The sequence below is a fragment of the Scyliorhinus torazame genome, chromosome 1 (assembly GCF_047496885.1).
Source record: "Scyliorhinus torazame isolate Kashiwa2021f chromosome 1, sScyTor2.1, whole genome shotgun sequence".
Taxonomy (NCBI): domain Eukaryota; kingdom Metazoa; phylum Chordata; class Chondrichthyes; order Carcharhiniformes; family Scyliorhinidae; genus Scyliorhinus; species Scyliorhinus torazame.
The window spans coordinates 238,427,539-238,449,747 of record NC_092707.1 but is presented as its reverse complement, the minus strand read 5'-3'; the positions used below and the strand labels follow the sequence as shown (position 1 = coordinate 238,449,747).

Below are 22,209 nucleotides of genomic sequence, written 5' to 3'. Positions count from 1 at the left end.
CATCACTGCACAGCAAATCCAAGCACAAGGAACAGTACCAACTGCTGCATTTAGTCTTTTTCAATCTCACCAAAGCTTTTGACTGTCAAGTGCAAAGGCTTTTGGAGGATCCTCCACAAATGTCTCTGCTGTCCGCCTACTCCAACCCCACAATGACATGCAAGTCGTGATCCTCACCAACGGAACCACCAAAGGATTCATCTCAGTGAAAGCTGGGGTTAAACAGTGTCATTGCACCAGCTCTCTTCTCCACCTTCTTCACTGCAGCACCTGACCTCCAGCAAATTACCCACAGGTGTGGGGATAATCTACAGAACCAACGGGAGCATTCAATCCAAAATCAAAACCGCTCCAACTCAGTCATAGAGTTTCAGTATGAAGAACACGCTCATGTGCTGACTCAGGAACAGAGCTCCAGGTCATTGCTGACTCCTTTGCCAAAGCATATGGGAAAACGGGCCTTAGTGTGGCAGAGTCTGAAGATTATGCATCTGTCATTGTAAAACTCATCACAACAGAGTAGAAGCAAGTCATCCTGGATTCCCTGGGACTGCCTAAAATCGTTAGGATATTCTCAACTGTGTCTGAAAGTACAATGTTTATTATTCATCCTCACAGACTCCCTTTCTCCTGAATTATAGGAGCTTTCTGCTTTTCTCATCTTAAAACGCTACCTTGCTACTTGGAAATATGTAAGAAGCCAAAGCAATTAGCTTATCACTGTAATATGTCTTGAAAAGTTAGTGTGAACCATTGTGATCGGAGAGTATGTAAATTACTTACCCTGTGCAGTTCAACACCAAAATACCTAACCAGGTTTGGGTGTTTGATACCTTCAAAAATTTTCAATTCATCTGCTGTCTCCTTGATTGTTTTATGATCATTTGGCTGGAATCTGATCTACGGATATCAAGGAGGACAAAAGCAACATTATTAAAAGAGAATGAGTTACATTTAAATAGCTGCTTTCAACATCTCAGGATGCCCAAGTGCTTTACAGACAATTAAATATTTTTACTTTCCGGTTGCCTGTGTGAAATCCAAGCTACATACATTTTTTTTAATGCATCTGGCAAAGGGTGCAAAACATGAAGAAAGGCACAAAACTTCAAATTACTGTCTGTCAAAAAAATGTCCTTTCACAAAAACAGGAGTTGGTTATATCTCTATTAATTCCCTCCATTGCCCCTCCCTGGAGCCCCATGTTTGTTTCCTAACCACTCAGTTATATACCCCAGAAAACAAAGTTCCTTGCATAATAAACTGACTAAAAAGATTCAATACTGATTGAGAGGGTCAAAAAAAAACTTATTGAATATACTGCCCACCCCATCTTTTAACAAAATAAAAAGGTTTTGCCTCTTCTCTCAGAGGGGCATTGGGTGTGCCTTTTCTTCCATTCCAGCACTGAAATTTTTCAGACCTCTATCCATGGAGTGCCTAACTTCATGGAAAACTACATGGGCATAAGTTTTATAAAATCAGTCCTGGTACAGAACCTTGTCCACCTGGAGTATATTTTGGGAATTCTGCTCCTCCCATCATTTTTCGATCAAGGATGTGAATCATACATTTTTCCTTGAGTTGTGCGCCAGCAGCCAAGGATCGATGTCATAGCAAAATTTCATGAACATACCCATGTAGCACAGACACAAACGCAATCCCAGGTACATGTGCACACAGTAACTTCATTGCAGTGTTAATTTAAGCCTACTTTGTGACACTAATAAAGATTATTATTACATATACAAAAAGTTGCCAATGCAGGTTATTCACTATTTACAAATGGCAAGAGTGACCCCATCATTGCTGGTTTGCCTTTTAATTTCCCACTGGCGACAAGGTTGCATATTTGCCTCCCTTTGATCCACTGGCTACTTTTAACCATTGGAAAGGCAAACAACAATGACACGGTGAAGGTCAGCCTGGGCTGAGATTGCCTACTTGGATCTTTAGACTGCTCTAATTTCCAGAGTGTGGAGCGAATATGAATGAATCAGTGCAAGCAGGAATGGACAGTAATCAAATGGGGAATGCAAGAGTGATATAGACTCTGGGAATGGAAGCAAGAAAATGCTTGCTCATTGCAATTCTGTGGATGGCTTAATTTCCAATCAGCTCTCCAAGCCAGGAGAAGTACACATAGTTGGCCATTGTCAAAGCTGGTCCAGGACAGTGGACAGTGCCTATTGATGTATCTTGGGTAAGGAGAGGGTAGTGTGACAGAAGAGAAAGACAACAAGACTGGTTACAGGAATTCGAAAGTACAAGTGAAGTCACATAAAAGTCACTGAAAAAGATTTCTCTCTAAAGCTTCTAATTTTTATAGAATCAAAAATTATAATTACCTTAAGAAAGGACTCATTCTAATGCAGTTAGAGGAAAGTTTTATCTCTACTAAAGCTGAAAGCGACCTCCCCACGTACTCAGTGATCTACATGATATCCAGTTCCGGGTGCTATTAGACAGACAAAGTGCGACAGACAATTGCTAGCACATAGAAGGCAACGTTCCTAAAATCAAAAAATACTTACTTCCTTCATTGCCATTAGCTCTCCAGTGTCAACATTTATACATGTGTACACTTTCCCATACTGTCCTTCTCCTGAAGAAATAAAGAATATTGTTATATCAATGCCAGCGGTTTTAGATAGCAGTGAGCGAATGAGATGGTCCACCTTTGTCACAAGTAGCTTGGATCATTTATAAAAGAGATGCAAACGCTACCTGAACAGGGAAATATCATGCTTAAACCATTTGGCCGAAATGGTCTTAAATTAAGTCATCGCTTTATACAAATTAAAATCTATAAACTCAAATAATGCAACATCTGATTTCCAAGATCAAGCTTATTTTAGCCATCGATAACCACACAAATTGTGTCTGAACTTACTGCAGCGTGACAAAGTGAAAAGCTTGTTTAAATAGATGTGAGCAACTATTGGTTGAAGCAATGCATTTTGAGAAAACTTATACAAAGAACACAATTTAATTCATGAAATTTATGTGAGTCTAATTCTTCGGTCATCAAATATGGTTCTTTCAAGTCACATCTAAAAAGTTTTTTTTGTCCAATAGTTAAAGAAATATTGGGGTAATAATGAGTAAAACCAACTAATAAGTTGTATTAATATATCAAATTTTGTTGCCAAGACTTGTGCAATTTCTTGGAAAGTTACAGCACATTTATAATCGAGTGGTTTAATGCTTGTAAAAGTGTAACTGATTCAGTGTGTGTCCGTCTTACATTTAGTAAATCACTATTGCATCAGTACTTGCGTGTTGACCACTTGAGGTAAACAAGGGACAGTGTTACGTTTTTCATCTAAACTCATGATGCATTAAATGAGGGCATTTAAAAGTTTATTGGATAAACATATGGATGATAATGGCATAGTATAGGTTAGATGGCTTTTGTTTCGGTGCAACATCGTGGGCCGAAGGGCCTGTACTGCGCTGTATTGTTCTATGTTCTATGTTCTAAGCATAAAATGGTAGCTTTGACTTCATTTTTATCGGAGTACTGGCACAATACTGAACACCGCAAACCACAGATTGGATGGTTATGGCAACAGTTTGAATTTAAACCTTTGCTTTGTGCTAGTGCAGGTTATTTTACAATAACGAATTTAGTAGACCGAAATGAAAACAGTTAACCATTGTAAATAGTTTGTAGAAACAGAAGGCTGGGAATGCAGTGTATTAAAAGAGTAAATATTAGTCAGCAATCTGTCAAATTGTGATGAAGGATTCCAGCCAAAACATTCAGACGCTGAGCAACAAATTTGGCACTTTTGAGAATTTTTATTGCCATTTCAGCTTTTTTCCATTCACAGAATTTTGCTAATTCGACAGCCTGTCTTTCTTGACTAGATTCCTATTCCCATAAAGTCAGGATATTAAGTCATTCACTTTCCTAAAATGTACCTCAGCAGCTTTTGAGTTTAAATATTTTGTCATGCACCAAATAATTTATAAAAATAAAATTGCACTTCTCAAAAATAGTTGCAGCTATGGAACCGCGCTGACCCATAACGTCCTCTGATAGAGCCATGAAACTCATGTGTGACGTTAACTAATCAAAGCTGAGGCAACAGTATGGTGAACTGGGTTTAAAACAGGAGTGCATGTTTGTACCTCACGATGAGGCTTGGCAAAGACTATGTGTCATGCTTTTGGCTCAGCTGACAGCATTCGCCTTGGGGTCAGAAGGTTGGGCATTTAAGCCCCATTCTAGGACTTGAACAAAAAAAAAAACCAACGGTGACACTCCAGGGCAGTACTGAGGGAGGTTTGCACTGTCAGAAGTGTTGTCTTTCGGGTTCATTAAATTGGAGGGTGAAATTCGCCTTGAGAGGGTCGGTACAAGGGTTCTTTAGGTGGTGGCAACCGTTCTTAGACTTTCTGGCAGAGGGAAGGGGGGGGGGGTTTACTTTATTTTTGTTTATGTTATTTACACTGGAGGGTCTAAGGGGGTGTATACACCTGTTGTGTTAAGTCGGGGTGTTAATGTTAATTTATTATTTATGTACCGGGGTGGGGGTGGTGGGGGGGGGGGGGGGGGGGGGGGGGGGGGGGGAAGAGCGAGAGGGGGGTTTGCTTTTTTAGATGGCGTTTTGTACTTAACCCTGTTGGGTTCTTTTTTTCTTTCTCATTTTGTTATTGATATTTTATGAAAACCTTTAATAAAATTTTTTTTTTTTTTTAAAGTGTTGTCTTTCAGAGGTACAGTTAACCTAAGGTCTAATCTGCCCCATCAGCTGCATGTAAAAGATTCAATTTTACGATCTGGAACAAGAATAGAATAATTATCCCTGGTGTCCTGGCCTAAGTTTATCCCTCAATCAACACCACTGAAACAGGTTATTTGGCCATTGGGATATTGCTGGTTGTGGGAGCATGCTTAGTGCAAATTGACTGTCAAATTTTCTGTATTGCAACAATTTGAGTATACACAAATACTCAGTTGACTGTAAAGTGCTTTGGGATGCCAGTGGTTGTGAAAAACGCTATATTAATACAAGTCCTTCTTTATCAGGCTCAACCGCAATATCCTATTCGTGCCCTCTCGACAAACATTTGGAATTGTTACTTGTAGAAAAGCACAAAGGTTCAGCAGCACCTGAGTCAGTATCCTGCAGTGCATCTGAATCCCAGCAGAAATGAGGAGCACACGGACTTATTTTTATTAAAATCTTCAAACTTCTGTACTCGAGCTGTGTAAATTGAATACTCATTTTCACATCCAAACTCTGACATTACCTATTTTATTTCCCCTCTGCCATTTAAACGTCACTTTTCGTAATCCAACTTGCATGACATTATCATAAGATTTAGGAATATCGCAGACTTGACCAATGATATTCTTTTGCTTCATCTGTCGATTCTGTTGCTCCTCAAAGGATTTGATTGACTTGCGGACGGCTTCAATTCGACTCTGCTTGGCGGCGATATCTAGGAAAATAAATATACATCTGTTCAATTTGTAATGTTTATCAAACAAATGACAACCGACAGTAATTTGTGAGGTTTTCACGTTTTCCTCCCCCACAGCACAAATTACCTGCATTGGACACATGGGGATTAAATTACATTTTGTAAATAGAATGATCCAATTCTTTTTCAAATTGCTGCTGGGTTTCACAGATTCAAACTTATTTTATGGAAATTATGCTTCCTCTGATGTTTGTCAGTCAGTCATTCAGATTAATTGTCATCATCTGCCCAATGGAGAGAAAGAGCAAAGATCAAGTAGAGATGGATGCAAGAGGGAATACTCTATCTCTAAAGAATGGAAATTGGACGAAGAGTTTTCCAATCGTCTGGCATAAACACAATTAGTACTAATTTAAGAACTTGTTTAAGAGCACTGGCACTGGATATTAGATGTTGTAACAAAATATAATCTTAATGATGTACTTTTAAAAAATAAATTTAGAATACCCAATTCTTTGGGTACTCATAAGGGGCAATTTATTATGGCTAATCCACCAATCCTGCATATCTTTTGGTTTGTGGGGGCGAAACCCACGCGGACACGGGGAGAATGAACAAACTCCACACGGACAGTGACCCAGGCCAGGATCGATCCCGGGTCCTCGGCACCGTGATGCAGCAGTGCTAACCATTGTGCCACCGTGCTGCCCATCTTAATGATGTACTGCAGTCTAGTAAAAATTTACAGATATGTCAGTTGGGGGTGTCAGCATGTTCATAGGGTTATCTTTGCTGTAATTGAGAAACTACAAAAATATTTAGATTTCACTACATTGAAACACAATGTGGCACAAAAGTGTGGAATAAAGCCATAGTACAATCATGCATTATCATTGAGATACGGTGCATGCTAATCATGGAGACAATGGCAAGTAGGATAGGTTGGGATACAAGAAAGTCACTGGGAAAAATAAAAAAACTAAACAGTGGGTGAGTGAAAACTATGGGTTGATACTGTGTGGAGCTTCTATAGCAATGGTCTCAATCACATGCACAATATGATATATTTTGAGGAGCTATAGTTATTGCGTTTTATCCCTGAAGAAATAAAAAATCAACTTGCCATTATCATGGCATCAAAATACAACTACATTTAAAGAAATCGGTTTATCCAATTCTTTTACACACCTGTTACATATTGACCCATTTATGCCATAAAACACGGAATGCAGTTAATGTTATTGTAGTCAGCAGTCCCTATTAACTGACTCAATTTTAAAAATATTCAGTCAATAAATAAACTAACTACGGGAGACTTTTCTTGAAGTTCCTAGGACAGTCTATGCTAAATCAACCGATTTCAGTCATGGCACCAGGTCAGGTACTACAATTGGCCTCAGAACTCCCAAACCGGGGAGTTGGGGCCTGGAAGCAGAAAGAGAAGGAAAAGCTAAAATGTTCCGCTCTTGGTCATTACAGAGTGATTCTGGAAAGCAACAAACATTGGGTTACAGCAGGATAGGGCTTGACCACAATCTTCTCTACAGCTGACAGCCTACCTCACTCACCAGAGGCCGTAGGGTTGGGTCACCCAGTTGAGTGCCTGGCAAGGGATGAGAGAGGTGGGGAACAAATGGCCAAAAACATTTTCATAATAATAGTACATTTCTTATTGCAATAAGTCTGTAGTAAATGCAAACTCATTCTATATGTAGCGACAATTTTCAAAACGCTGATATATAATGTCTTGCACATTTCTTTGAATCTATGTAAAGTATTGTGTTCCTAGTAGTTAACCTGCAAATCTGGAGAAGACACTTCATGATTCCTTCATTCACAAACAGAAACTATTACACAAAATACCATGGCCTTAAAGTCAGGTGGATATTTTTCAAAAACTGCGAAGACTTTAAAAAAAAAAAATTAGATTACATTTTTCAAATATTTGGCAGGTACAACAATCTCATTAATATGCAGAATAGTTTAACTGCACTATAATGCATTCTCTCCTTTACCTCATCCTTTTCCCTGTTTCCAAGCTCTTGTAATTGGCTTACATTCAAGGCGAGATATATCAGAGTAATGAATGGAAAGGACTAAAGCACGCTCAGGTTAGGAAGGGCATAAAACCCTGGTGCAAATTAAAGCTCCCTCTACTCAACCCTAATGATGTGTCTGATGGACATCTAATAATGAATAATTGCTCCCCTGGCAAAATGAACTTCATAGTTCTGATTGAAACTAATAAGACTGCCAGAAAAAGGTTGTGCAACCACCTCCCTCGTTATAATGCTTCAATTTTGTATATTCTGTGGATGCTAGGATCTTTAGAAAATAAATATGATTAAATATGACTGAGCAGAACTCGTGTATATGTCTATGTTTTTTTTTAATAAATGTTTTATTGAGGTATTTCTTTGGCATTTCAACAGCAACAAAATCAACAATATACATAACAGGAAAAATATAATCATAGTGCAAATTCCACCTCCCTCTCCCGCAGGTCTTGCCATCACTTACCCCCCCTAACCTATGCTAACCTAACCCCCTCCCTCCCCCTGCCCCCCTTTCTGCTGACGATTAGTTCTCTGCGAGGAAGTCGACGAATGGTTGCCACCCCCGGGCGAACCCCAGCAGAGACCATCTCATGGCGAACTTAATTTTCTCCAGGCAGAGGAACCCTGCCATGTCTGAAAGCCAGGTCTCCGATTTCGGGGGCTTTGAGTCCCTCCATGCCAGCTATATATGCCTCCGGGCTACCAGGGAAGCAAAGGCCAGAACATCCGCCTCTCTCTCCTCCTGGATTCCCGGGTCCTGCGATACCCCAATAATTGCCCCTCTGGACTCATTGCCACCCTCATATTTAATACTGTGGACATGGTATCGGCAAACCCCTGCCAAAACGCCCTCAGTTTTGGACATGCCCAGAACATATGGACATGATTCGCTGGCCCCCCTGCGCACTTCGCACACCTGTCCTCCACCCCAAAGAACCTGCTCATCTGGGCCACTGTCATGTGAACCCGGTGAACAACCTTAAATTGGATCAGGCTGAGCTTGTCACATGTTGCGGTAGTATTGACCCGTCCCAACGTGTCCGCCCAGAGGCCCTCCTCTATCTCTCCCCCCAGCTCCTCCTCCCACGTTCGCTTCAGCTCCTCGGTTTGCATCTCCTCCGAACCCATAAGCTCTCTATATATGTCCGAGACGCTCCCCTCCCCTATCCATCCTCTAGAGACCACCCTATCCTGAATCCCCCTGAGCGGCAGGAGTGGGAAGGTTGGTACCTGCTTCCACAAAATGTCCCGTACCTGTAAATATCGGAATTCTCCTCCAACGCCCTAATACTCGGGAAGCTTCCTTCTATAAACAAGTCCTCCATCCTCTAAATCCCGGCTCTCTGCCAAATTCAGAACCCCCCGTCCATCCTCCCCGGGGCAAACTGATGGTTATCGCAGATTGGGGACCACACCGATTCCCCCTCTGCTCCCACATGTCTCCTCCACTGCCCCCACTCTCAGGGCCGCCACCACCACTGGACTGGTGGAGTACCGCGCCGGTGGGAACGGCAGGGACGCCGTCACCAATGCCCCCAAACTTGTGCCCTTACAAGAAGCCGCCTCCATGCGCACCAACACCGGCTCACCCCCCACCAGCCACCTCCTAACCATGGCTATATTAGCCGCCCAGCAGTAATTGCTGAAATTCGGCAGCGCCAGCCCTCCGTCCCCCCGACTCCGCTCGAGCATTGTTCTCTTCACCCGTGGGGGCTTGCCCACCCACACAAAGCCCACAATAATCTTATTGATCCGCTTAAAAAAGGACTGCGGGATGAAGATGGGGAGGCATTGGAAAACAAATAGGAACCTCGGGAAGACCGTCATTTTTATCAGCTGCACCCTACCCGCCAGAGACAACATGAGCGCAGCCCATCTCCGGAAATCCTCCTTCATCTGCTCCACCAACCGGGCCAAGTTCAATTTGTGTAGCCTGTCCCAATCCCTCGCCACCTGGATACCCAGGTACCTGAAACTGTCCCCTACACTCGAAACGGCTGTTCCCCCAGTCGCCTCTCCTGACCTCTCGCCTGAACCATAAACAACTCGCTCTTCCCCATATTAAGCTTGTACCCCGAAAACCGGCCAAATCCCCTAAGATTCCCAAAATTTCCCCCATCCCCTCCATTGGGTCTGAGACATACAACAGTAAGTCATCCGCATAAAGCGTGACTCTGTGCTCCACTCACACCCCCCCGGGACCAACCGCTTCCAGCCCCTTGAGGCCCTCGGAGCAATTGCCCGTGTCTCTATCGCCAGCGCAAACAGCAGTGGGGAGAGGGGACATCCCTGTCTCGCCCCCCGGTGTAGCCTGAAATAGTCCAAAGTCGTCCTGTTTGTCTGTACACTAGCCACCGGAGCCCGCACAGCAACCTAACCCAGTCAACAAAGCCCCTTCCAAACCCGAACCGCTCCAGCATCTCCCATAAGTAATCCCACTCGACCCGGTCGAAGGCCTTTTTCCGCATCCATCGCAACCACCACTTCAGCTTCCCTACATTCCGGGGGCATCACGATCACGTTTAGCAAGCTTCTAACATTGGCCACCAGCTGCCTACCCTTAAAGAACCCTGTCTGGTCCTCCCCTATAACATCCGGACCACAGTCCTCAATCCTAGAGGCCAGAATTTTGGCATCCACGTTCAGCAAGGATATCAGCCTGTAAGAACCACACAGCCCTGGGTCCTTGTCCCTTTTCAGAATGAGCGAGATCATGGCCTGTGACATCGTCTGGGGTAGAACCCCTCTTTCCTTGGCCTCGTTAAAGATCTTTAGCAGCACCAGCCCCAATATTCCAGAGAACCTTTTATAGAACTCGACTGCATACTCGTCCGGTCCTGGGGCCTTCATTCCCTCCACTATCTCCTCCAGCCCGATCGGGGCCCCCAGCCCTCCTACTAGCTCGCCATCCACCTTCGGGAAAGTCAGACCATCCAAAAAGTGCCTCATCCCCTCCGGCCCCGCAGGGGGCTCCGACCTGTACAACCTACTATAAAAGTCCCGAAAGGTCTTGCTCACTCCCACCGAGTCCCCAACTAAGTTCCCATCCCCATCAACAACTTTCCCTATTTCCCTGGCAGCGTCCCTCTTTCTAAGCTGCTGTGCAAGCACCCTGCTGGCCTTCTCTCCGTGCTCGTAGAGCGCCCCCTTCACCTTTCTGAGCTGTGGTTAATAAACCAAATTCCGCCTGCAACCTCCGGCGTTCCCTTAAAAGCCCCGCCTCTGGAGCCTCCGCATACCTCCTAGCCACTCGTAGAATCTCTTTTACCAGTCGGTCCATTTCTGCCCTATCCGTCCTGTCCCTGTGAGCCCGGATCGAGATCAGCTCTCCTCTCACCACAGCCTTTAGCGCTTCCCAGACCAACACTGCTGAGACCTCCCCCGTATAGTTTACCTGCAGCTAGTTCAGCATGCACTTCCTCAACCTCTCGCACACTGCTTCGTCCGCCAACAGCCCCACATCGAAGCTCAATTGCAGGTGCTGCTTGCTATCCATACTGACCTGCAGGTCCACACAGTGCGGAGCATGGTCCGAGATCGTAATCGCCGAATACCCAGTGTCCACCACCCCCGCCAACAGGGCCCTGCCCACAACAAAGAAATCTATCTGGGAATACACCTTGTGTACGTGGGAGAAAAAAGAAAATTCCTTGACCCTCGGCTGCCTAAATCTCCACGGGTCCACGTCCCCCCCATCTGCTCCATGAACCCTTTCAGTTCCTCTGCCATTGCTGGTACGTTGCCCGCTCTCGAGCATGACTGGTCCAGGCCTGGATCAATAACCGTGTTGAAATCCCCACCCATAACCAGCCTGTGCGTATCCAGGTCCGGAATCTTCCCCAGCACCCTCTTTATAAAATCCCCATCGCCCCAATTTGGCACATATACATTGACCAGCACTACCTTCATCCCCTGCAGCTTGCCACTAACCATGATATAGCGACCTCCCACATCTGAGACTATCCTCCCCACCTCAAATGCCACCCGCTTGTTAATGAAAATCGCAGCCCCTCTCGTCTTCGAATCCAGCCCCGAGTGGAAAACCTGATTAACCCAACCTTTCCTCAACCTGACCTGATCCACTACTTTAAGATGTGTCTCCTGCAGCATCTCCACATCTGCCTCAGGTGTGCAAACACACGTGCCCTCTTTACCGGCCCATTTAGCCCCCGTACATTCCAGGTGACCAGCCTAGTTGGTCAGCCATCCCTTTCTTGGGCCCACCTCTAGCCCATGCGCCGCACCTCCTCTGGCCCGCCCCGCGGCAGCCCCCACCCCCAACCCCCTCAGTGGCCTTCCATCTAAGTCCCTCCCACGTCAGCAGAACCCATCTCCTCCCCCCCCCCCCACCACCCAACAACACTATAAATCCCAACCCAGCTAATAAACTAAGCATATACACTGCCCCCCCCCCCCCCCCCCCCACTGTGCTTCCGTGAGCTAGCTCACCCAGCTAGCTTGGTGACCCCGCCTCCGGCGCCAAGAAGTCTCCCACCCATTGTTCCCTCGCTCCCCTCCGCCCGCTCCTGGAAACAAATTCCCTCATCCAACAATCCCCAAACACCCCGCAGCAAGAAAACAAAAAACAAAAGCACCACTCACCAAAACCCAGACAGGCATGTCTCCATCCCAGCAAAGTGCACATCAGTAAAAACACACAAGATAAAACACAAAAGGAACATTGCCAACATCTATCCCAAAAAAGAACCAAAAACAAAACAGAAAATAGACCCTCCCCCCCCTTCCTTTTCCCTTAAACAGAGCTCCAAAAAAGACTGACACAAAACAATACGAGAAGGCATAGTCAATTTAACAATAGAAAAATAGAAAAACCAAACCCCACCAAAACACCAAGGGGGAGAAAAGAAAAACAAACAAAAACCCCCAGAGAAAAACAGAAAAGGAAAAAGGGCCCAATATAGGCCAACATGTTATCACTGAGTCCAAAAGTTCTCAAAGCAAAGTCCAGCGCCTCATCGGGCGACTGAAAATAATGATGTTGGTCTTCATGCGTAACCCACAGACACACCGGGTACAGCAGACCAAACTTCACCTGCTTCTTTAAGAAAATCGCCTTGACTTGGTTGAAGCTTGTCCTCTTCCTCGCCAGCTCCACGCTCAGGTTCTGGTACACCCGCAGGATGCTGTTATCCCACTTGCAACTCCGCGTGCGCTTGGCCCACAGAAGAATACATTCCTTATCCAGGAACCTGTGGAATCTCACCACCATCGCCTTCGGAGAGTCCCCCGCCTGCGGCTTCCTGGCAAGCGCCCGGTACTCCCTGTCCACCTCCTGCGGTCGGGGGAATGCGCCTTCTCCCAGCAACTATTCGAACATACCCGCCACGTATGCTCCAGCATCTGCTCCCTCAGTTCCCTCCGGGAGCCCGACAATTCTAAGGTTCTGCCGGCAGGACCGGTTCTCAAGGTCCTCCATCTTCTCCAGGAGCCTTTTCTGCTGTTCCCGAAGCATCCCCACCGCCAGCTCCACTGCTGTTTGGCGCTCCTCTTGTTCCAGCAGCGCCTTCTCCACCTTCTGGATCGCCCGGTCCCAGGCGTCCAGTCTGCTCTCTAGGTGATCAATTGATTCTTTGATCGGGTCCAGGCATTCCCGCTTCTGTCTGGAGAAACAATCCTGAATGGCCTGCATCACTGGGTCCATTGGTCCATTGTCCCTCGGCCATACTGTCTCCAGTGCAGCTTCAACACAGCTCGCATCTGGCTTGTTTCTGCCCTTTCGCGCACTTCTGACCCTTTTTGATATAAACCAATGCAAGGAAACAGTGCCCAGCTGCCTCAAGCTACAAATTTTCCGTTTAAAACCGGAAAAAAGTCCGGGGGAAAGATCCAAAAGTCCGGCCAGAGCGGGAGCCACCAAACGTGCGACTTACTCCTCCATAGCCGCCACCGGAAGTCCGTCTGTTTTTTTTTAACAATCCATGTTACTTCAAATTATTTAGCTTAGGAAAATGTGCAGACTTGTCAAACATCATGTATTTACTTTATATTTTTAAAAACTCAATCCAGAAGGCATTCCCTTTGGATGAAACAAAGGCAGCAAAATAAAATAACGACAGGAGTTGAGTTCTGTCAAAACACTCTTATTTTACAGAACAATCTTTAAATTTCATCAAGTGCATATTCCTAGAATTATGCGGTTACCTTTTGACTGACTTAACAGAGACCGAAGCTCCCAGCTTCTTCGTGCACTAACACTTGGATCTCCTTTAGGATATACAGGTTCTGGGGAAGAGAAGGAATTAAAAGTTACTGAATTCTACAATCATAAAGTAATTAATGATGGAAATATACCAAACATAATAGGAACAGTATACAACATCTTATATTCACTGATTTCTTGAGGAATTCAAAAAATCTATTGATTTCAGTCGTAAATGTGTCTAACAATGGATTTGATTTGATTTATTGTCACATGTACCGAAGTACAGTGAAAAGTATTTTTCTGCAGCCGAGGGAACATACACAGTACGTACATAGTAGATAAATGAATAATCAACAGAGAACATTGACAAATAGTACATCGACAAACAGTGATTGGTTACAGTGCAGAACAAGGGGGCAAACAAAGCAAATACACGAGCAAGAGCAGCATAGGGTGTCGTGAATAGTGTTCTTACAGGGAACAGATCAGTCTGAGGGAGAGTCGTTGAGGAGTCTTGTAGCTGTGGGGAAGAAGCTGTTCCTATGTCTGGATGTGCGAGTCTTCAGACTTCTGCCTGATGGAAAGGTTTGGAAGAAGGCAATGCCTGGGTGGGAGGGGTCTCTGATAATGCAGTCTGCCTTCCTGAGGCAGCGGGAGGTGTATGCCGAATCAATGTGGAGGTGGCAACCTTGTGTGATGCGTTGGGCTGAATTCACCACACTCTGCAGTTTCTTGCGATCTTGGACCGAGCATCCATAACCTTGGGTTAGACAATTCCAAAATTCACAACACTGAATATTGCTGAAGGCATTTTGCTGATGCTTTTCATCTTGCACTCATCAGAACAATTGTATGAGTAGCAGTGTCAAAGGGAACAACAACTTTATACTGTGAATGTGTTTGTGAAGAGAGCAATTAATTATCAATGACCCTAATTGGTAGAGACATTGTCATGGAGAATGCAACAATTAATGGTGTCTGACAGTTAACTACCAAACATGGTTTGAAAATTTAAACCAGGCAGCTTGACTCTGGTTCGTCATGGTATTACCCTGAGGAAAGGATCAGTGAATGGCTGTCCCTTATTTTGCTTAGCTGAAACAGGGGCGGTATAGACATTTTCTTTCTATCTGCAAAGAATCAGGCCCTGCGTATATATACACGTAAGCTTTCAGTACATTCAAATGCACCACATTGTGAGCCCGACTGACCATTTTATTTTTATTTTTTTTATAAATTTAGAATACTCAATTATCATTTTTCCAATTAAGGGGCAATTTAGCATGGCCAATCCACCATGGCTGATATTTTTCTCATCCCCATTCTCCTGCCTTCTCCCCATAACCCCTGATCCCCTTATTAATCAAGAAACTATATCTGTCTTTTTTTTTATTTAGAGTAGCCAATTATTTATTTTTCCAATTAAGGAGCAATTTAGCAAAGCCAATCCACCTTACCAGCATATCTTTGGGCTTTGGGGGAGAAACCCATGCAGACATGGGGAGAATGTTCAAACTCCACACGGACAGTGACCCAGGGCCGGGATTCGAAGCCGGGTCCTCAGCGCCGCAGTCCCAGTGCTAACCACTGTGCCACATGCTGCCTTATCTATCTCTGTCTTAAAGACACTCGGTGATTTGGCCTCCACAGCCTTATGCGACAGAGTTCCACAGATTCACCACCCTCTGGCTGAAGAAATTCCTCCTCATCTCGGTTTTAAAGGATCGTCCCTTTAGTCTGAGATTGTGCCCTCTGGTTCTAGTTTCTCCTACAAGTGGAAACATCCTCTCCACGTCCACTCTATCCAGGCCATTCAGTACCCTGTAAGTTTCAATAAGATCCCCCCCTCATCCTTCCAAACGCCAATGAGTACAGACCCAGAGTCCTCAACCATTCCTCATACGACAAGTTCTTCATTCCAGGGATCATTCTTGTGAACCTCCTCTGAACCCTTTCTAAGGCCTGCACATCCTTCCTTAGATAAGAAGCCCAAAACTGCTCACAGTACTCCAAGTGTGATCTGACCAGAGCCTTATACAGCCTCAGAAGTACATCCCTGCTCTTGTATTCTAGCCCTCTCAACTAGAATGCGAACATTCCATTTGCCTTCTTCACTGCCGACTGAACCTACACGTTAACCTTAAGAGAATCTTGAACAAGGACTCACAAATCCGTTTGTGCTACTGATTTCCTAAGCATTTCCCCATTTAGAAAATAGCCTATGCCTCCATTCCTCGTTCCAAAGTGCATAACCTCACACTTTTCCACATTGCATTCCATCTGCCACTTCTTTACCCACTCTCCAAGCCTGTCCAAGTTTTTCTGCAGCCCCCCGCTTCCTCAATACACCCCCTGTCCCATTACAGATCTTTGTATCATCTCCAAGCTTAGCAACAGTGCCTTCAGTTCCTTCTTCCAGATCATTAATGTATATTGTAAAAAGTTGTGGCCCCAGCACAGACCCCTGAGGCACACCACTAGTCACCGGCTGTTGCCCTGAAAAAGACCCCTTTATCCCCACTCTGCCTTCTGCCAGTCAGCCAATCCTCTATCCATGTCAGGATCTTGCCTTAACACCATGGGCTCTTAACCTATTTAACAATCTCCTATGCGGCACCTTGTCAAAGGCCTTCTGGAAATCTAAATAAATCACGTCCACTGGTTCTCCTTTGTCTAACTTCTTGTTACTTCCTCAAAGAACTCTTAACAGATTTGTCAGACATGACCTCCCCTTGATGAAGCCATGCTGACTTCCAAAGTATTCCGCAATCTCATCTTTAATAACGGACTCTAAAATCTTACCAATGACCGACGGCAGGCTAAGCGGAACCCTCCCTTCCTCCAGTGATTTCTTAAAGATCACCACCGATGCCTCCACAATCTCCTCAGCTATCTCTTTTAGAAACCTGGGGTATAGTCCATCCAGTCCAGATTCGTCCACCTTCAGACCTTTCAGTTTTCCCAGAACCTTCTCCTTAGTGATGGCTACACCCACCTGTGCCCCCTGATTCTCCTGGAGCTCTGGCATCCCACTGGTGTCTTCCACTGTGAAGACTGATACAAAGTAACTATTCAGTTCCTCTGCCATTTCTTTGTTTCCGATTATTACTTCTCCAGGCTGATTTTCCAGTGGCACATTGTTTATTTTTGCCTCTCTCTTACCTTTTATATATTGAAAAAAAACCTCTTCCCATCTTCTTTTATATTACTAGCTAGCTTCCACTGTAATTCATCTTCTCCCCCCATATTTCTTTTTTAGTTGTGCTCTGCTCGCTTTTAAAGACTTCCCAATTATCCTCGCCACTTTGTATGCTTTTCCTTTTGCTTTTATGCTGTCCTTGACGTCCCTTGTCAGCCATGGATGTTTCCTCCTCCTTGGGATGAATTTCTGTTGTGCCTCCCTAATAACCCCCAAAAACTCCTGTCATTGCTGTTCCACTGCTTTCCCCGATAGGCTCCCTTTCCAACCAACTCTGCCCAGCTCCTCCATCATGTCTTTGTAGTTACCCTTATTTAATTGAATACCGTTACATCGGATTCCAGCTTCTCCCTCTTGAACTGCAGGGTAAATTCTATCATATTGTGGTCACTGCTCCCTAAGAATTCCTTCACCTTAAGTTCCCTAATCGAGTCTCATTACATATCATCAAATCCAGAAATGCCTGTTCCCTAGTAGGCTCTGTCAGAAGCTGCTCCAAAAAACCATCTCTGAGACACTCCAAAAATTCCTTTTCTTGGGATCCACTACCAATCTGATTTTCCCAGTCCACCTGCATATTGAAGTCCCCATGATTATTGTAATCTTGCCTTTTTTATATCTCCTGATTTTCTATCTCCTGGTTTATTTTCTGCCCCACATCCTGACTGCTGCTAGGGGACCTGTACATAACTCCCACCAGGGTCTTTTTACCGTTGCGATTCCTCAACTCTACCCACTGAGGTTCTATGCCTTCTGATCCTATATTGCTTCTTGCTATCGATTTTACTTCATTCCTTACTAACAACGCAACCCACCCTCTTTGCCCATCTGCCTGTCCTTTCGGTAGGATACATATCCTTGGCTATTTAGATCCCAGCCCTGATCCCCTTGCAGCTACACCTCTGTGATGTCCACAACATCATACTGGCCAATTTCAAAGTGTGCGACAAGATCATTTTACCTTGTTCCGTTTACTGCATGCATTTAGGTACAACACCCTCAGTCCTGCATTGACCACCTCCCTTCTCATAGTTGTCACCCTTTTTTTGCTCTGCCTGAGATCCGGCAGTATTTGGGATATATAGCGTACATGGCATTGTTAAAGCTGAACTCAATTGAGCAAGTTGCTGAGATGTAAGCGCCATATACATCCAATTGAGGGTGTTGCCTTGGGATCCCTTCTGGGCCTTCCTCTCAAAAACACCTTTGTTGGGTTTCATGAGAAATGGGTCTTCGAGGGAATGACGCCTAACCTCCTGCCCTTGCATATTTCTAATATTTAGACAATAGTTTTATTTAAATCTGAAGCTGTAATAATTTCTTTGCATGTCTTAATGGGTCCAGCATGCACTCAAATTCACCTTGAAATGGAGCAGTCAAATTAACTTCCTATCCTTAACATACTGGTTGGGAAATCTGCCAGGGTGTTCTCTACCATTGTTTACTGCAAGCCTATCTTCACTGGTCAATACACACGTTGGGATTTTTACAGTTCCATAAACTGTAAGATTAGTCTCATCAGCAACCTTGTAAATAGGGGCCAAGACATTTGCTTGCCATGCAAGTTTGATGGTGAACTCGGGTACATATAAGGCACCCTGCAGGATAATGGCTACACTGACCAGATAATTTCACGCTGCATATGGAGCAAACTCAAACGAGCCCAAGGCAGTCACTTTACCCCCCTCCCCCGAAAAGTGCCAGATTACCTGATAAGGCAAGGCAAGGCATCTCCCGCCCCGAAAAGTGCCCAGCTATCTGGTAGGGCAAGGCATCTCAAAGATTTGAGCAATAGGGGAAGCTAGCCATTTCATGCTGTTACTGTACAGTAGCAACACATGGTATTCGCCACAGGATGCTACCATTAAGCCAAACGAGTAATGTGGTATATGAAATCTAGTGCAATGCTAGGTATATGGGCCATACATCCCATAGACAGGCAGATCGAATCAAGCAACATGTCCCTTCTGCTCTTCGCAACAGACAAATTAACTTCCGTATCCAACCATCCCGTGCTTGCAAAACTAAAAACAGTGTCCAATATTAGATGTGATTCTGCGGTTGACAACATTTGGTAAATAATCCTCAGTGTGCTAAAACTTACACCGACAACCAATATAAGATAGTCAGTCGCATTTGCAGTGTGAAAACATTTACATGTACTGGAAGCCACCTATGTTACTACACTGGACCCTGTTCACTGCAGACAGAAGGAACATGTGCACACAGTTCACCTGTTTTCGCTGAAAAAATAAGTGATAGTCATTTGCTGGTTTATTCCTCAGGGCAATGCCTTGACCAGAGTTAAACTGCCTGGTTTAAAATTTTTAATCAATGTTTGGCAGTTAACTGTCAGTCACTATGGCAAAGCCTTTACCAGTCACTTTCCAACCGATCAGCACAATTGTCTTGAGTGCAAGGTGAAAAGCTTCTACAAAATGTCTTTTTTCAGAAATACACAAGTGCTGTACTACCAAATAGCTATCCACACCCCTTCCGAGTGAAGAAACTTCTCACCTCAGCCCTAAATAATCAAACTCTTATTCGGAGTGCGCTCTGGTGTTCTTGATTCTCCAGCCAGAGTAAACAACCTTTTGTGTGTACTCTGTCAGCTCCTTCAGAATCTTGTACGTTTCAATGAGTTCACCTCTCATTATTCTGGAGAATTTAGGTCCAATTCACTCAATCACTCATCATAGGACAATCCTCTCATCCCAAGGAAAAATCTAGTGAACTTTCACTGTACTGCCTCCAACGCAGGCAAAGTCCTTCTTAAATATGGAGACGAAAACTGAACAGCCCAACATTTTTTCTCTCCTCAGTCTTATTAGCCCCTTGGTAACCTGCTATTTCTGATATGAATTGGTGTATTCTACATGATAACATCACATATCGTAGTGATTTCAACCAAACTCCTAAACTTGGTTTAATTATAGGACAGCTCAATGGTTCAGCTTCCAATGTAACTTTACTAATATGTGGCACCAAGAAATAGAGAGGCAGATTAATAACATTTTATAGCATTCCTAAAATTGTAATTCAGAGACAGAAATGGGATAGAAAGAGTTGATGGGGAGGGAGAAATGGCAGTACCCTGGCTACAAGTGGAACCTGATGCTATACTTTCAGACAGTTACATAGGAAGCCATTTGTGACTTTAAGATCTGTTGCAGTGCTACAGTAGAGCAGAAATGTGAAGTTGCAAGAAAAGATGAACGCGATTTGGGAGGTGACAGTACATTTATGGAGAAGAAAGGGAGCTTGGAAATGGAGGTGGCAGATTTGCAGGGGGAGGGGGGCTGGTATCTAGGGGAGATGATCAGCGTCAAGATTTGTTTCTTGTAGGAGGTGATAGTATCAAATTCGAAGGAGAGAGTGATAATCTGGAGATGAAACAGTCAACAATATCTGCTAAATGGAGGCCAGGAAAGGAAGTTGGGTGGTTAGCAGTTTGATGCAATCTGGGATGGGAATCAGATTAGGAAGTTAGAGGTCAGTAAAGAGGCAGCAACTAAAGCCAGTAAGGTACTAGATAATAAACTCAATGTGACTAAGGGGAAGAGTAGACAGGGAAGAGATGATGAACGCAAAGGGACAGGAGGTCTGAGGTGCATTTGTTTCAATGCGGAAAGTGTAGCAGGTAAGGCAGATGAACTTAGGGCTTGGATTAGTACCTGGGAATATGATGTTATTGGTATTACCTTGGAATAACATCCCTTGGTTGAGGGAAGGGCAAGACTGGCAACTAAATATCCCAGGGTATAGATGCTTCAGGAGGGATAGAGAGGGAGGTAAAAGGGGTGGAGGAGTTGCATTACTGGCCAGAGACGATATCACAGCTATGATTAAGGAGGGCACAATGGAGGATTCGAGCACTGAGGCAATATGGGTAGAGCTAAGAAATAGGAAGGGTGCACTAACATTGTTGGGACTTTACTCCAGGCCTCCCAAAAATGAGCGTGAAGTAGAGGTACAAATATGTAGACAGATTATAGAAAAATGTAGGAGCAATAGGGTGGTCGTGATGGGAGATTTTAACTTCCCCAACATTGAATGGGACTCATGTAGTGTTGGAGGCATAGATGGAGCAGAATTTGTAAGGAGCATCCAGGAGTTTTTTTAGAGCAGTATGTAAATAGTCCAACTCGGGAAGGGGCCATACTGGACCTGGTATTGGGGAATGATCCCGGCCAGGTGGTTGAAGTTTCAGTCGGTGATTACTTTGGGAATAGCGATCACAATTCCGTAAGTTTTAGAATACTCATGGACAAAGACGAGAGTGGTCCTAAAGGAAGAGTGCTAAATTGGGGAAAGGCCAAGTATAACAAAATTCGGCAGGAGCTAGGGAATATGGATTGGGAGCAGCTCTTTAAGGGTAAATCCACATTTGAAATATGGGAGTCTTTTAAGGAAAGGTTGATTAGAGTGCAGGACAGAAATGTCCCTGTGAAAATGAGGGATAGAAATGGCAAGATTAGGGAACCATGGGTGACGGGTGGAATTGTGAGACTAGCTAAGATGAAAAAGGAAGCATACATAAGATCTAGGCGACTTAAATCTGATGAAGCCTTGGAGGGATATCGGGAAAGTAGGACAAATCTCAAACGCGCAATAAAGAGGGCCAAAAGGGGTCATGAAATATCTTTGGCTAACAGGGTTAAGGAAAATCCCAAAGCCTTTTCTTCGTATATAAGGAGCAAGAGGGTAACTAGAGAAAGGATTGGCCCACTCAAAGACAAAAGAGGGAATTTATGCGTGGAGTCAGAGGAAATGGGTGAGATTCTTAATGAATACTTTGCATCGGTATTCACCAAGGAGAGGGACATGACGGATGTTGAGGCTAAGGATGGATGTTTAAATACTCTAGGTCAAGTCGGCATAAGGAAGGGGGATGTTTTGGGTATTCTAAAAGGTATTAAGGTGGACAAGTCCCCAGGTCCGGAAGGGATCTATCCCAGGTTACTGGGGGAAGCAATAGCTGGGGCCTTAACAGATATCTTTGCAGCATCCTGGAGCACGGGTGAGGTCCCGGAGGACTGGAGAATTGTTAATGTTGTCCCTTTGTTTAAGGGTAGCAGGGATAATCCAGGGAATTATAGACCTGTGAGCTTGACGTCAGTGGTAGGCAAACTGTTGGAGAAGATACTGAGGGATAGGATCTATTCACATTTGGAAGAAAATAGACTTATCAGTGATAGGCAGCATGGTTTTGTGCAGGGAAGGTCATGTCTTACAAACCTAATAGAATTCTTTGAAGAAGTGACAACATTAATTGATGAGGGAAGGGCTGTAGATGTCATATACATGGACTTCAGTAAGGCGTTTGATAAAGTTTCCCATGGCAGGTTGATGGA

The 22,209-nt window shown here is 44.4% G+C and overlaps 1 protein-coding gene across 3 annotated transcripts in view; it reads right to left on the bottom strand.

Annotated features, from left to right (window-relative positions):
• The window catches only part of map3k4 (mitogen-activated protein kinase kinase kinase 4), a 234,086-nt gene that overhangs the window by 37,437 nt on the left and 174,440 nt on the right, over window positions 1-22,209 (bottom strand). For all 3 annotated transcript variants that reach the window (XM_072503694.1, XM_072503685.1, XM_072503676.1), the window contains 4 exons: window positions 13,656-13,736; window positions 5,263-5,454; window positions 2,535-2,605; window positions 784-900 (listed from right to left, as the gene is read on the bottom strand). In XM_072503694.1, the coding sequence (XP_072359795.1) occupies window positions 784-900; window positions 2,535-2,605; window positions 5,263-5,454; window positions 13,656-13,736 (461 nt within the window). The remainder of the gene's footprint in view (window positions 1-783; window positions 901-2,534; window positions 2,606-5,262; window positions 5,455-13,655; window positions 13,737-22,209) is intronic.